This window comes from Anastrepha ludens, chromosome 4 (assembly GCF_028408465.1).
Source record: "Anastrepha ludens isolate Willacy chromosome 4, idAnaLude1.1, whole genome shotgun sequence".
Classification (NCBI taxonomy): Eukaryota; Metazoa; Arthropoda; class Insecta; order Diptera; family Tephritidae; genus Anastrepha; species Anastrepha ludens.
Genome location: NC_071500.1, coordinates 50642337 through 50658180, shown reverse-complemented (window position 1 = coordinate 50658180; position 15844 = coordinate 50642337). Strand labels below are relative to the sequence as shown.

Sequence of the window (15844 nt, the reverse complement as noted above, 5' to 3'; positions counted from 1 at the left end):
CCAATCAATGGCTTGAAAAGTGTTAAGAGGACTCCGCTCCATCAGAAACAACAATAAAATGATGGTTTGCTGACTTCAAACGTGTAACAGTAGAAATATAAAAAAATCCACAAAGTGGGTGCCCGGCTTGTCCACTGTTCTGTTTCATCAAGACAACGCACCGCGTCACAAGTCAATCAAAACAATGGCAAAACTACATGAAGTGAACTTCGAATTGCCTCTACATCCACCGTATTTGGCCACCAGAGTTGCTTCCCAGCGACTACTGGCTCCTCGCAGATTAAAAAAAAATGCTCGCCGGTAAAACATTTCGCTCGAATGAAGAGGTTATCTCTGAAAATGAGACTTATTTTGAGGCAAAAGAAAACTCGTTGTACAAAAGTGGTATTGAAAGGTATCGCTAGGATGATTTCGTTGTTCGTGATGGAAATTACGTTGACGAATACAGTTAATTTGGAATAAAAAAAAGGCGTGTTCACTTAAATGTGGATCTGCGGATAGATCGTGCAATAAAGTACCCAAAGCTCAAAAGACCATGAGGTCGATGTGCAAACCTCACAATGAATCTAAAAATCCAAAAGATTAGGCTTGTTCGAACTTCAATCACAACCGCAGTGTTGCTTGATTTGTGAAAGTATCACGTTCGATGTAAAATTCTGGCAACATTGTCAAAAGCATCACATTCGAGGTGTTGAAAATTCGGCAAATGTTGCTCGCGAATACAAATAAATCGGCATCAAAATTTTTTTGTTTGCCGAATATCAGAAAAGTATCAGTTGAGCAATTGCAACAGTGTTGCAAATTGTGATCAGTGCAGCAGTATTGGCGCTTTTATTGCGTGCCTCGAACAAGCCCATTGTCTTAAGAGAATTGCAAGGTGATCACCAGGCATTAGATGGGTATTTTGAGTATATCAAAATGAGCCCACACAATGGTCTAACAAGCCGTTAAATTAGATTAAGATTTACAAATTTACTGGTTGGCTTAAGTATAATCAGTAAATGAAACCATATTGAAAAAAAATTGTTTGACTTTTATGTAACCGAGACTCATTCATGGACGAAACGAACAATTTGTTGGGTATTTTCAAAATAGTTTATCTATATTAGGAAATCAAAATTATAATTAATATAAATAAAGTATACAGCTTATATTTATATAGTAAATTATACGAGTACGCATTTGTTTGTACGTGTATGTATGTGCCAATAAATTTTCACTGATTGGTCTATTGCATATTTTCGGCCGAATTTTTTTCTTTTAATACGAGTATCACCACTATGTTGCTCATTGAATATTTTATCGTTTCGTACAAGTGCGCATAGAGGGTTAACAGGTCAAGTTGTTAGTGTGGTAGCTATAATTTGATGTTAAAAGTATGAAAAAATAATTGATGTGAAGTAGGAGGAGAAAAGTAGAAAGCAAACATTATTTAATTGGCGTGGCAATTGCAGTCGGCGTTGCCAGATGCAGTAGGCAGTTACTGCAGATAGTCTATCACTTTGTTTTCGAAACTAGCTCACGTTTTAGAATTTGAATATTTAAGTTTTTAAAGAAATATAAATTTAAAATTTTTTTCTTTCATGCCAGATGTGTAAAATTCTTAATAATAATTTTTAGTTAGAAAACATACTATAAGCTACTAATTTTTTTAATAGAATACATTGTTCTCAACGCGTTTACTGTACATTTATTAAAGCTTTCGTACAACTTACAAACCGCTACACAGGCAACGCCTTGCTGAGCTTGTGTCTATGTATGTATGCAGAGAGTTATCATACGCCTAGGCGCACACAGTTTTTGAGATTGAGTTGTAGAATTTGAAATTTATGCAGTTAATTTGGGGTATGTTCGTGTGGTGTAGAAAACTATGTATAGTTTGCGGGAGCGTAGTAGTAGGCAGCCGATATACATACATATATGCTATCAGTTTTTTATTATTATATGTTTTACTTAATTCTTCGTTTTTAATTTAATTTAGTATACGGTTTACGTCTTTCTTTATTCACTAGGTGTTTACTTTCTCAGCTTGTAAGTCTACCTTTAGGATTATTATTATTATTTTTATTATTATATATAGTAAAATTGTTTACATACTATAAAATTATTATTACTTTAGCGTGTAATTGTATTTTTAATATTTATATATATATATATATATGTATATGTATATATTGTTTAAAAAGACACTGACTGTTTGACTGACTCATACAGTTGATTAGGCATTGATTTTGCTGGATACATACTTCTGACCACTTCTTTCTAGTTCAATAGCTTGGAAACATGAGTTTTTGGCGATATTTCTTATAGCGCTTGCGTGCCTCAAATTTAAGCGTAGAACTACAATACAATTTTAATTACAGTAGTGTAATAATCGCTTTGGTGCCACTGAAAGTGGTTCACGCTTCACGTAATTCGAGTATAGCAACGTAAATTAGTTTTTACTCAAACTTTTCAACAAATTCGTTGCGGCGAATCAGATTTTTTTTCAATTGAACAGCGGATTGGGTGAAAAATTATTTTTATTTCAAATAGAAGCATAAAATATACCACATACACAGAGTTTTGGGGAACGGTGTTGAAGTAACAGCTCTTGACCTGACAAAACCTGTGTGTACAAATTCAATGCTAAAAATAAACTATTTATGAGAATTCAAAAGAGAAAATAAAAATACCGCAAAACTCAAAGACACAAACAAAAAAAAAAAACAATAACAAGTAACAACAGAAAACAAACAAGAACAAGTTACAAAAAAAAAAAAACAAAAAAAAAAAAAAAAAAACAAGTAAAAGTCACAACAAAAAAAGCTTTTAAAATATTTGTTTTTATAAACATGAGTTAGTTAAACAACACTGAAACGAAAAACAACAATACTATTAACACTTATACAAGAAAATTTTGTATTTAATACAAACAAGTGCATCCAATCATTAATTCAGATTAGAAAATAATAAATTTTGAAATAATTTTTTACATCACAAATGAATTTTGAAACAAAAATATTTAAAGAAAATATGTATAAGTATACGTATATATATATATTTACATATGCACATCTATAAAACGTGGAACTGTTATGTATAATATTTTTTTTTTTTTTTTGTAAATAAGCATCCATACAACCTCTGACCTATTGGTTCAAAATAAGAAAAAACCCGAAACATAAGCATCGCCCATGAGAAAGAAGAAAATTTAAATGCTAACATTGCCAGTACTTTCATTCATTCTTTTATCAGCACCAGTGACACTGCCACTTGATCCAAGTCAATGTTAGTTTTCTGCCAACATTAAGTATCTGCATCTGAACGAGCCGATGCCGTCAGCGCATCAGACGGTTTTGTCAAGGTTTATGTATAAAAAAGATTCACATTGCGTACATTCCTTGTTCAGTTTTCTCCAATTTTCAAACGCCATTAGTTTGTTAACGAAGTGACATCATACATGGAAAGAGGCATTTTTTATCGCACACTACGTGACATTTTATGTCTGCATCTTTGCTGCTTTCTAGTAGCTAGCCTTTATACTTATATGCATAAACGGTGATGAAAGTTATAGAATTTACAGCAATGTCTAATTTTTTAAAAACCATGTTTTTATAAGCGCATATATAAAATTTCACCAAATCCTCTTGATTCACTTCCGAAATTCTCACTCCCAGTAACATACGTACAGGGTGGGATTATCAGTTTCATGGTTTTCCATGCCACCAAGTTCGGTAATCGTATTGTCAACCGTCTCGGCCGCGTCAATTGGCTGCGATTTGACCCTACTATACTTTTTTGTGTAGTGCCGTGAAGGACCGATGTTATGCGAGCAATCCAGTAACTATTCAGGCTCTTAAGCCTAAGGTAGACCCACAAACCTTTACCGAGGTTTTGGAAAACTGGGCTAGCAGAATGCGCAAAGGAGCCAGCCGAAGCAACCGCATTAACAAAATAGTACTCCAGTATTCCATGAATCGAATAAGCCCAAAGAATACCGAAATAATTTTTTTTAATTCTTAAAAAACCTCTACATGGACCACCCTATATATGTAATAGCGCTATTTCGCTTCACTCATTTCCATCAAAGTTAAGCATCTCCTTTTTTCGCTTGTTACTGCCAATATGCAACTCAAGTCAGTCTCTTTTTATTTGTGTCATTTTCATTTTTCTACGGTTTGTGTTTACCTTGCAATTCGTTTTTGCGTATATATATATGCCTACTTGTTTACACTTTTCAGCAATGGCACGACATAATTAATATATGAGCTCCATTTCGAATTATTTACTTTTATATTTAGTTGTGGAAGATTATTAGTTTGTATGATTCCATGTTTTTCAGTAGGCTATTGAAGTATGCTTTGTGTTTTGTCTATGTTTTCGAATTGATTTGTGTAACAGGATTTCGTGTATGCCAAAATGTTTAATAAACTTGATTGATTTTGTAAAATGGTCCGGAAAATATTTTTCAAAATTTCGTTTATGTTTTGTTTGCAAATTCTTATCTATCTTTATACATATGCAATATAAGGTATTTGCTACGAATTGTCGTTATATGATTATTTATGTTTATTTTGTTCCTGCTTTCCTAATTCTTTCCATTGGATGCAATACGTCTTTGTTTTTTCTAACATGCTGGTTTTTGTTTTAATTATTGTTTATCTACGCATATGTATCATTAGGTTAGGTTATTTTTAGCTTAAACTTAGTTTTAGGTTTTGGTATAGCGTCATCGTTTGCATATTCCTCCTTTTCAGATGCATTCAGTGTTGGTGACAATGTTTGCACTGAATTTCCTTTTTGCTGTTGCTGCGGCTGCGTTTAACGAGGCCGTGTGCCCTTATAGTTGGGATTCGGATGACGCCCTTGGGTATGTCGCGGCGCAGCTAAAAATATTGTTATTGTTTAATTGTTTTTTTTTTTTAAGTTAAAGTTTTTTTTACCTGGTATCATCATATTGACTGTCGGATACATGCCAGCGACGGGCGCCATTGCCGGCCGCAGCTCCGTTGAGGGTGAACGCCGACTGTTCGGTAGAGCGACTGAGGGCTAAAAGTAAACCAACAAATAAGGTGTTATATACCTATGTATGTATTTGTATGAGAATGAAATGAACAAAGCATATGAAGCAAATACAAGCATCATCTTCGTACAAAAGTTGTACTTATGCCGGAAATTTGAGTGACAAAACCCAAGGTTCTTGCGTCTCATAACCCAGTCACAAAAGCCAATATAAAATATATTTGCCGCGCAAGCCACTTATATATGCATACATATATTTTCCCGTGATTCCTGGTTGGAACATAAACCACTTACGTGTGCAAAATACGTTTGACCGTATTTGATGTATACTCCCGATGCACTCGGCTGGTAAGCGCTCAACAGCGGTTGATGGTGCGCAACTGTTGCTGCTACAGCGGCAGCTGCCGCATTTGCTACTTCCGCTGCTGCTGCGCCCCCTAGTACCGCGGCTGTGGTAGCCTGTTGTGTGCCTGCAAGACCGGCTGCCGTGCCGCCAGCAGCAGCGGCGGCCGCCACCATACCACCATGTTGCAGTTGTGGTGGAATGTGTGCACCTCGTGCCGGTGTAATGTATAATGATGTGCCAGATGCTGTCGCAACCGCTTGATGATCACCTGCACCGACCATACTGCTGCCAGGTATGCCGATGCCAGTGTTGACATAGCCACCCGTGAGTGTGGTGGCATAGCAATTCGGCGTGTTGGCACCACCTCCGCCACTCGATCCGACTATACTGTTCGGTGATGTATTACTGCTATTGTCGTTGCTGCTGGAGTTGCCAGTGCCTGGAGAATTGCGTTGTGATGCGCTACGCCGAAATTCATAAGCGATACCGAAGCTGCCTTTGACCCGGAAGGAAGCCGCTCCTGCATTCAAACGAATTGGCGGCTTGGCATCTGGTGACGAGTTGCTGTGCTGTACATGGTAGACGCTATTATTATTGCTGTTTACAGCAGACACGGTTGGACCGCTACCGTAGCTGGGTGGGCCACTAAGAAGTGGCGTCTGGGGTTTGTCGCCACCACCACGCTTATTCATACCATGTGGGCGTGACCCCTGGTAGCCGCTACTACTGTTATTGCTCCCATTGTTGGGAGAGGCGCGCGTATCGTTGTTGCCACCCAGTAGAGGCGGTTTTCCATTCGAAGTTCCGTTATAGGACGTAGAGTTCTGACGATTCAGCGAGTTGCTCGGATACGCTGGCGGTTTCTTACAGCCACCAGCATTTGTATTGTTGCGCTTATCGTGTTGGACATAAGAGCTGCTACGTGGGCTGTTCATAAGCGTTGTGCCACCGTCAGATCCGCCGCTTACAGTGTAATATTGCGGGGTAGAGCTGCCACTGTAGCCCCCACTATTGCTACCACCATTCGAGTTGATGACGGGCGGTGTGGAGAAGAGTGGTGGATTACGCAATACTGCTTGAGTAGGTACAGAGTGTGGCGTACTGGGCGCCGATTGTGAAGCGCTACCACCACCACTGTATCCGGGCGTTACATTATTCGAACTATTTGCACCGGTTGGTGTTGCATGCGAGATGGCCGTGAGTGTGCTGGGGTCCACAATAGGTATGGCAGCTGGCCCAGGCGTATGCACGGTGCTGCCATGTGTGGGATATGTGGCAGCTGTCATAGGCGGGTGATGAGCATATAATGGGGTGATCACAGCATTTGTTTGTTGTGCATGAGCCGCACCGCCAGCCAGGCCGGTAGCAGCTATTTGTGGTGCTGCCGGTGGTGGAGCGCCAGATGTGTGCACAGTGGGCGCCATGCCTGCTGCTGTTCCTGCGGCGGTGGCAGCAGTGGCAGGTGCATATGGAAAAATATTAGCATGAAGGAGCGCCGCATGTTGGGGGAGCGTATACATGGCGGTGGCTGGAGCGGCACCGCTGCCAACACTGAGATCTGTGGATGTGTTTACTGCTGCTGCACTGCCCGGTGTAGTTGCCAATGTGAGTGTGGGTACTGCGGGTCCCAATTGATATGTGGTAGTTGCACTGCCGTTACTTTGGATGGCTGCCGTAACCAGTTGATGGCCGCTATTCTGATGGCTGGCATAATGCGAGGAAGTCGGCCGTTTGACACGCCCCGTTCCAAAGTACGTTGTGCCGCTATGCGTTTGATAGCTGTTTGTGGACGCAAATGCATTGCCAGCATGGTTTCCACTAGCATGAATGCCACCAACATTGGTACCACCACTGACCAAAGGCCCTACGTTGGTGTTCGACGACGGTCCAGCCGCCGGCGTAGCTGTAACAATGCCATTCGCGATATTGATACCGCTAGTAATGTGTGGTCCGGCCACAGGTTGGGCGGTTGCTGCTGTAGGTGGTTGTGGCTGTGTCGGTGCTGGTAAAAGCGGAGTTGCTGCAACGGCATTCGTGAGCGCTTGCTGTGGCACATAGTATGTCATCGGCTGGCTCCAATAACCTGTGATAAAATACAAAGATAATAAAAACAAAATATAGATAATTACATCTAATGAATTATTTTTTTGTTGCGTAAATTAATACATTATTTGTATGTATATATTCTTGTATGTATTACATATTGTATGAAGATATTAAGCAAAGCGATTAAACTGCTGCGTGGGTCCCGTGTTAGTCTGACACAATAACGTTCCGGATATTATATTGACATAAACATGTCTAACCTGTGAAGATACCCACATGCACTAACCAACTCTTCATATGCCCACAAAAACCCACTCATCTAGTACTACTGCTCTCCTGGTCTCACCCTGTTGAAGTAGCCTGTTTCATGGGGACGTCACTGCACCAAGCAGGGGTTTGTACACTGCTACAAAAACAACAAAAGCTGGTTGTTTCACAGGTCCAGGCGTGTTTTTAGTCTTGCTTCCTGCAAAAGGCGCATAATTTCAAGGCAAAACCTCACTATACACCGCGTCATTGTAATCCAAGAAACCACTTTATATTTTACCAAACTTATATTAGCTAGTGAACTACTATAACAAACAACAGCAAACACCGAACTTAACCTGCTATCCCTATGACCTCATCTCTTCTGCTCTTTACATTTAAATGGCAGAGCTTTGACTTCGGCGTCATAACCAGTTTTGACCCTTTTGAACAACTCTAGTAGTTCGTGGTTGATCGCATGCAGTAACTTTGTGGCGGACGGTTTTTTGTTCAGCCATAACCAACAAGACAAATAAACTTGGCTAACTTTTACATCTGTGGAAAACTTAGAATGCCGAATGGTTTGTAATTGTAACACACATCTGCTTACAGTTACCTTTTAAACAAACCTCCTATGTATTTTTTAACAGGCATATTATTATATTATACGAGGGCGGTTCAATAAGTACCCGTGTTTGATGACAGAGGGCGTTCCCGAGGGAAGTTAGTGTTAGCATCATGTGCTGCCATCTATGAAACGACGGCAAAACAAATTTCAGACGGACTGATAGGTTAACTTGGATTTGACAGCTATTCGAGTAAGACGCTATTTTCGCTAAGATGAAAAAATAGCAGTATCATTCGGTAATTCGCTTTTTGTTTTTGGATGGAAAAAAATTCGTGGAGATAAAAGCAAAGTGGGATGCTGCCTATGGGTACCATCTATGAGTGCGCGAAGTGCGCGAAGTTACAGAGGTCATAGGTGTGTCGACCGAAACAGCAATTAATATTTTACATGATAAGGTGGTAATGAAAAAAGTGTCGGTCCGATGAGTGCCGCAATTGCTCACAAGTAACAATGTGATGTGGCTGTTTACTTCGAAGCGTCGAGTTGTCACTGTTGATGAAACCTAGATTCATCATTACACACCAGAAACTAAGCAACAATCAAAACAATGGATTTCTCCCGGTGAATCTGCTCGAGCGAAGACAGTCCCATCGGCCGGGAAAGTCATGGCGACGATTTTTTGGTATGCGAACAGCGTCATACTCATAGATTTTTTAGAAAAAGGAAAAACGATCACTGTACAATACTACAGTGAGTTATTGGACCCCTTTTCACAAAAAATTGAAGGAGACATGACCGCATTTGGCGAAAAAGGCGTGTTTCACCACGATAATGCACATTCATCCGGAGTTGTTGCCTCCAATTGTTATGAATTGCTGCCGCACGCCCGTATTGTATTCCCCAGGCCTGGCTTCCTGCGACTTTTTCGTGTTCCCTAACATGAAGAAATGGCTCGCGGGAAAAAAATTTAGTTCAAAGGCATATAGAGGCGCATTTTTCAGAGTTCGACAAATCCTATTTTTTTTGAGGGGTTAAATAATGGCCGGAGCGTTAGGAGAAATGTATTTTTCTAAGAACAAAAATTTTTTTGGTGTCTTTATTTCTAACACGGGTACTTTTTGAACTCCCCTCGTATATATGTATTTTATGTTTATTATTTTCTAATTGGTGTACGCTGAACCTGCTACATTTATTCAATACTCCTCGGCTACAGCTTTATTAAAAGTGTGTGTTTGTTAATGGCAACAATTTCTGTTAGAACTGTCATTTATGATAATTAATATAAACCCCGATATGACCTCGACCGCGGAGCGATCGATGTTAAAAAAAAATGTACAATTTTTGATTTTTCATGTCCCAGGATTTTGGATCAAAACTACTAAAGGGTTTTTCAATAAGGGCGGGTAGATGTTGAAATGGAATAAAATGGCGTTTGCTGTGTATCGCCGTCCTGCTGGACCCACATGTCGTCTAGGTCCATATGGTTCAATATGGGCCATAAGAAATTGGAAGGCCCACCACGTCCAAAAAATGGGAACAATGCGCGCAACGTTTGCGTTAATGAACACTCATTTTGATAATAAAGTTTTATCATTTGAACGTGCTGTTCAATCGTGTAACTTGCCATGATGATTTGGCATAAAAAACTGAATAATAAACAAAAGATTTGGCAGATGTCACCAAAACGAAATGGCTGCCACAGGGCGCCAAAATCGACCCGCGCCAATTGAAAAACCCTTTATATTCGGATGTTACCGATGTGACAATCGCACTTACCTCTATATCCAACCCCCATTTCATCTCAATATTTATCTTTATCTGTATATCTCTACTACCACAGTTATTACCATTTTCATTAGCACACAACCACATTTGGTATCAAATTATTTCATCATCAAAGAGATAAAAATTTTAACTTATCAAATAATCACTTACCATTATAGGCATACGGATACCCGATTGGGTAAGTGGTCATCGGTATCTGTTGCAGTTGTCCATTCGCCGGTGCTGCTGCGGCGACAGTCGCCGCACCCGCTGTAAATTGGTCAGCCGAATATATCAATTGACTCGGGGCGTAGATGGGTGTACCATTGGCGGCGGCGAATTGTGCGGTCGGGTATGCGGCTGCGACTGGTACCATTGTAGCTGTACTTCCTGCTGCTGTAGCGGCAGGATATAGGGCCTGTGCTCCCGCTGGTATGAGACCGGTTGCATCGGTGCGCGGTTGATTTGGATCAAACACCGGCATGAAGTAACTCTGCACTTCACTCTCCTGCAAAACAGACAACGAATTGAATTGACATTTCAACTGTTTCTGCGGAGCGTGGCTTACAACTGGCGGCGGATAGGCATAGACCATGCCTTGTGGAATGGCATAAACACTACCATCAGGCTATGGATAGAAAACGAAATGGTGTTACATAATTAATTATTAAATAATATTTTTTTTTTTTTTTTTAAATAACACTGCGCTGATCTTACCCCCTGCTGATATGTTGCGCAATACGGTGTGCCACTAGGCGTAGAGGTGGTGTGAAACACCGTGGAGCCATCCGGTGCCTGGTAGCTTTGTGTATATGTCCACGTAGTGGGTTTTGACTCTTCGGAAGCGCGATTCTTCGGTTGCGTTGACTCGCTGTTGCTGAAAGGTGTGGAACGCGCAGAATGTGGGGTATCACGTTGCAATGGCACGTTTACGCCATTTGGGGGCGTTTGACTTGGTGGTGGTGGTGGCTGTGTTGCTGGGGGTGGCACATTTGTAGCATCTAAAGGTGCTGAGGTCTGAGATAAAAAAAATAAAACAATCGCTACAAAAAATTTCGACTAAATAGTTTCTCAGCTTACTACCTCACGCTTTGGCACCTCCTCCTTTTCAGCTGGAATATTCGGGCTGGTGGCTTGATTCTTGAATTTTTGCACCTCGATGCGATCATAACTTTTGGTGGAAGTTGTAGTGGTGATGCTCAAACAACCGGTGGCAGATGTGTCATCGCACTCGTCAACACCCAATTGGGTAGATGTTTCTACAACATTTTTTTGGATAAATATAATTCATTTCACAATGACACACACACACACTTACCTTCCATGGTATTGATTGCCATTTCCATATCTATTCCCTCACAATTAACATCGTTGCACATAGCCACCGTCTGGGTGGAGGATTCAGATACAGATTCGGCTAGCGGAATTGTGACGACATTTTCATGGCATGACACATTCTTGCAATGAATTTGTTGTTGTGGCGTTGGAGTTTCAGCCGGTGATGTAATTGGCGATGGTGACGACATCGGTTGTGTAGTTTTATTCTTCTTTGTATTGATGTCTTGCTTATGTTGATGTGGTGTTGTTTGTTGTTGCAGCTGCTGTGGAGGCGATTGCTGTTGTGCGTAATTAGCGGTATTGCTTCCTTGATTTGGATGGTATGTAACCTGGTTGGGTGGCAGATTGGACGGGTCAAAGTGATAAATTGAACTGCAAAAGATATTAGAAAAAAAACGGAATGCGAAAAATTACCACATTTGTAGTATTATTTCAAATTTGTAAACAGACAAGTGGCAAAAAGAAAGTAAATACTACAAACTTATTTATGGGACAAATTCATATATATACAAAACGAGGGCGCAAGATTTTAGAAGCGAAGTTTTTTAAACTAATATCAGATGTGATTTGAGCAGCTTTTAGTGATTTTCTTTATTTGCATATTTGTACTTATAAATGCGCATACAGGTTACGAACATAAAAATGTGGGCACAAAAAATAATTGATGTTTAAAATTTTACTCATTGGAGCGATACGCTGTGAAATCGACAACTCGACCTGTCTGAATTTGAAGGGAAGTGCTAAAAACGGTACTCCATTGTACGTCGTTGTATAGCGCGCGATATTTTATGGCAGTAGTAAACAAGGCCATTTCACATAAAGAGGCAAACACAATTTTTTTTTTAACAAAACCCGCTATGGAATTCTGACTAGTTCTGACTAGTTTAGCATAGAAAAAATTTAGAATCCGGAAACACAGACAAATTAGCATACAAATTAATATTTCTCATATTCTCTTATATTCTCTTATATCTCTCTCATATTTCTCTCATTCAAAACCATTTTGCATTAATTAGTACTTACAAACTTATTAAATTTCAATTATTTATGATTGCCATGCCAATTAGAATAATTGGCGGTTACCCCTTTTTTTGGGTGTTTGGCCGAGCTCCTTCTCCTATTTGTGGGGTGCGTCTTGATGTTGCTCTACAAATGGCGGAACTTACCCGACTCCGAACGCAAATGATTTTTTATAAGGAGCGTTTTTATGGCAGACATACAACCGGAGGTTTGCCATAGCCTGCCGAGTGGCGACCGCTATTAGATAACACTTTTTTATTTGGGCAAGACATACCTTTCGCAATTCACAAACACTTTATGATTTCAAAAGTCACATAATGGATGCATTTACTAACATACATATATACGGAAAATTACTACATCTCGGTATTTTTATGTCCGCAACTGTATACATATATATCAGATGGCAATGCTTGTATGTGAGCTTATTAATATTTTACAATTTTTATTTGCATGTATGCACTTATTTGACAAAGACAAAGCGAAATAGTAGTGCTTGCTAAGGAAAATATCAAAATTAAATAAATATGTATATATACAAGAAAACTGTTTAAAAACAATGATAAAATCACATTTACATCAAATACAATAATCAATTTCACAAAGATGCACACTACATTTTGATTTTTAGGAATCAGTTTATTTGCGATCTCTAAGCAAAACATTTTTATACATATGTGCATGTGCTTGTAATACAGTATTTATATATGTCTTTATGAGCGACTGAAAATTTTGTATGGCGTTCAAAATGCTAGTTTATTTTGGATTACCATATTAAGTTCTGCGATATTTACAGCTTTTTCCAGCTCAAAATTTTGACTGTCAGTACGCAGAATGCAATTAATCGCTTTAAGTTAAATAATATTAATAAAACAAAAATAAATAAAACACTGGATAATATTACAACAAAGCGAGTGCAATGGTGCGCAAGCAAAACCGAATGGGTAGCCACGTAAAACCCGGCTCGGATACGAGGGCCGCCAAGGAAAAAGATGTTAATAGGCACGTTTTGATTTACAGTTTGTCCAGGAAGTGTTTTGACATCTACTAATCTAGCCGAATTCAGAAATGTTGTTTAAGAAAATGTGTATTTTTGCTTTTCTTTCCGGTTTTATTTAACTAATGTAAGTAAGTCAAAATATAAGTAACACAAAAATAAACAGCAGAAACAATACCAGATTATTTAATAAGTTTTGCGGTTCGCTAAGAAAAATACAATTTTATGGTTTGCTGGTTTTATTCAGTGCAGTCTCCCTGAACATAAATACACTTGTTCCAACGAGATTCCAATTTATGCATTCCATTTCTGAAGAGAGCATCTGGATTGGCTGAAAAATACACTTCCACAGCTGTTATGATGAAAAAAGCTTTCTGCGCACCATTTTATAGGCGTGGAAACAGATAAAACTTGCTAGGGCAAATCTGATGAATACGGTGGATGCTCCAACAACTTTAATTCATGGATTTTAGCCATTGTCAAGATGCTCTTGTGACAAGGTGCATTGTCCTGATGAAAAATGCTTTCTACGCATCATTTTATAGGGCTGGAAATAGATGGAAGTCGCTAGGGGTCAAATCTGGATGCCCCATAATTCGAACTTTTATTCATGGATTTTAGCTATTGTTAAAATACATACATATATACTGTTGTGACACAGTGCATTGTCCTGATGAAAAATAATTTTTCTCTTTGGCAAACCGGGTCTTTTTCAGGACTTTTTTGCTTCAGCTGATCTAAAAGGTTACTATAATATTCCGAATTTATTGTTTTACCAGTTTGCAAGTAACCACCAACAAAACTCCTTTCTCATCCCAATAATCTGATGCTAACAACTTCTTGGCTGATTTCTGGACACGAATTCGTTTCAATGCCGAAGAATCAGGCTCTCACCACTCTTTAGTCTCTTGTTTTGCTCTAGGATCATGGTGATAGACCCAAGTCTCATCCATAGTGATGAAAAAATGCCCGAAATCCACTTTATCCTTTCGAAAATGATCTAAATGTGGCTGGGAAAGTCGAACTCGAATGTATTTTTGTCCCATTGTTAACGAATGCGGCATCCATTGTGCATACAGCTTTCATACAGCCAATGAGATGCCTAGGGCTTCTACTAAATTGCTTTCAGTCACTCGATGATGATCCCATATGACAATCTGTATTTTTTATACCATTTCTACGTATTTGACGTGGATCGTTTTCCAGGCTTGCACGACCACGTCTTTCTAATGTACTAATTGATGGCGAAAAGTTCCTATAGGTACACTTTCAGCATTCGTTCATAAATTTTCTTTTCTTTTAAACCTTCCAAATATAAAAATTCAATTACTGCACGATACTTGATTTTTTCCATTGCATTTAGTAATTTCAAGTTATATGTTTTAAAAAATTAAATGTGAATCAGTACTTTGTATGACTAACCCGAGCATCTATAACACCTTGTACCGAACTTTTGAGTGTTTTTCTGCAACTTTTTCTCTAAGTATGTCCACAAATTTTCAATTCGATTAATATTCGGGCTTTGAGCTGGTGTATCCAATACTTTACTGCAGTAAAAAGTATCCACATTCTCACCATATGAGCTTTATGTTTTGGATCGTTGCCGTGCTAGAATTTAAACTGAGGTTTATTGTCAACAACAAATCCATATTTTGTTGCACCAAATTTCACTGCCTTTTCAGTGCTTTTAATGGCTGCCTCCACATGCTATTGAGTTCCTCGTTGTAATGAAGCATGATTTTAGTCTCATCGCAGAATATGGTATCACATCATCCCAGTAGCTATCTGGCTGAGCTAGGTACGTTTTAGCGAAAGATGACCGGTTTTCAATATCCAGCGCAGATAACAAAGGTTTCTTTCGAGTAACTCTTGAATTATTACAGTGCTTCTGTAAAACCTGGCGGACTGCTTCACGCGAAACTACAACCCCACACTCATTTCTAAGTTCACTATCAAATCTGCGTGTTTGCGGCTACTTTTCTCAACAAAACACGCTCGGTGCGGCCATATATATATTTTCGGTGGTCTTCCACTTGTAGACTTTGGCTCCAACCGATTTGAAATTTCTGCGCGATGGATTATGTCATAAATAATTTAATGATTTCCGTTTCACTTTTACGATTATTTTTTGCTGATTGATGACTAACGCGAATGTAACAACTCGGTGAGATAACAGTATAGCAAATCATCTGAGCAAACGAAGTCGAAAATTGGTATGTAAAAAAATTTTTGGACAGCTGAGAGAAACATTTGTTTTGTTTTTGTTCTTTGTTTCGGGTTGATTTGGTGGATTCCAAAGGTTCAGCGTTACGATGCACTGGTAACTTTGTAAGTTAATGAAATAATTTTGAAAGGCTCACCAAATTCAATAAGAAACGATGGTTTTAGTTGAAGAAATGCAAATGACTTGTATATTTTCGCATATCGGAGCATTTTCTTGGCAAACTGTATGTTCATTTTGGCTTAGTTATAAAAAATAAACTTTTATGTGGACCATCATTTGCGAATGTACATA

At 39.0% G+C, this 15844-nt stretch overlaps 1 protein-coding gene across 11 annotated transcripts in view; it reads right to left on the bottom strand.

The window, feature by feature from the left end:
- Window positions 1-1943: 1943 nt before the first annotated feature.
- The window catches only part of LOC128862259 (protein encore), a 116857-nt gene continuing 102956 nt past the window's right edge, over window positions 1944-15844 (bottom strand). For 10 of the 11 annotated variants that reach the window (XM_054100784.1, XM_054100791.1, XM_054100783.1 and 7 more), the window contains 7 exons: window positions 11293-11684; window positions 11058-11233; window positions 10692-10991; window positions 10146-10602; window positions 5299-7433; window positions 4926-5031; window positions 1944-4868 (listed from right to left, as the gene is read on the bottom strand). In XM_054100784.1, coding sequence (XP_053956759.1) covers window positions 4804-4868; window positions 4926-5031; window positions 5299-7433; window positions 10146-10602; window positions 10692-10991; window positions 11058-11233; window positions 11293-11684 — 3631 coding nt within the window. In that variant the 3' untranslated portion in view covers window positions 1944-4803. The remainder of the gene's footprint in view (window positions 4869-4925; window positions 5032-5298; window positions 7434-10145; window positions 10603-10691; window positions 10992-11057; window positions 11234-11292; window positions 11685-15844) is intronic. The other variant, XM_054100790.1, reaches the window with a different exon arrangement.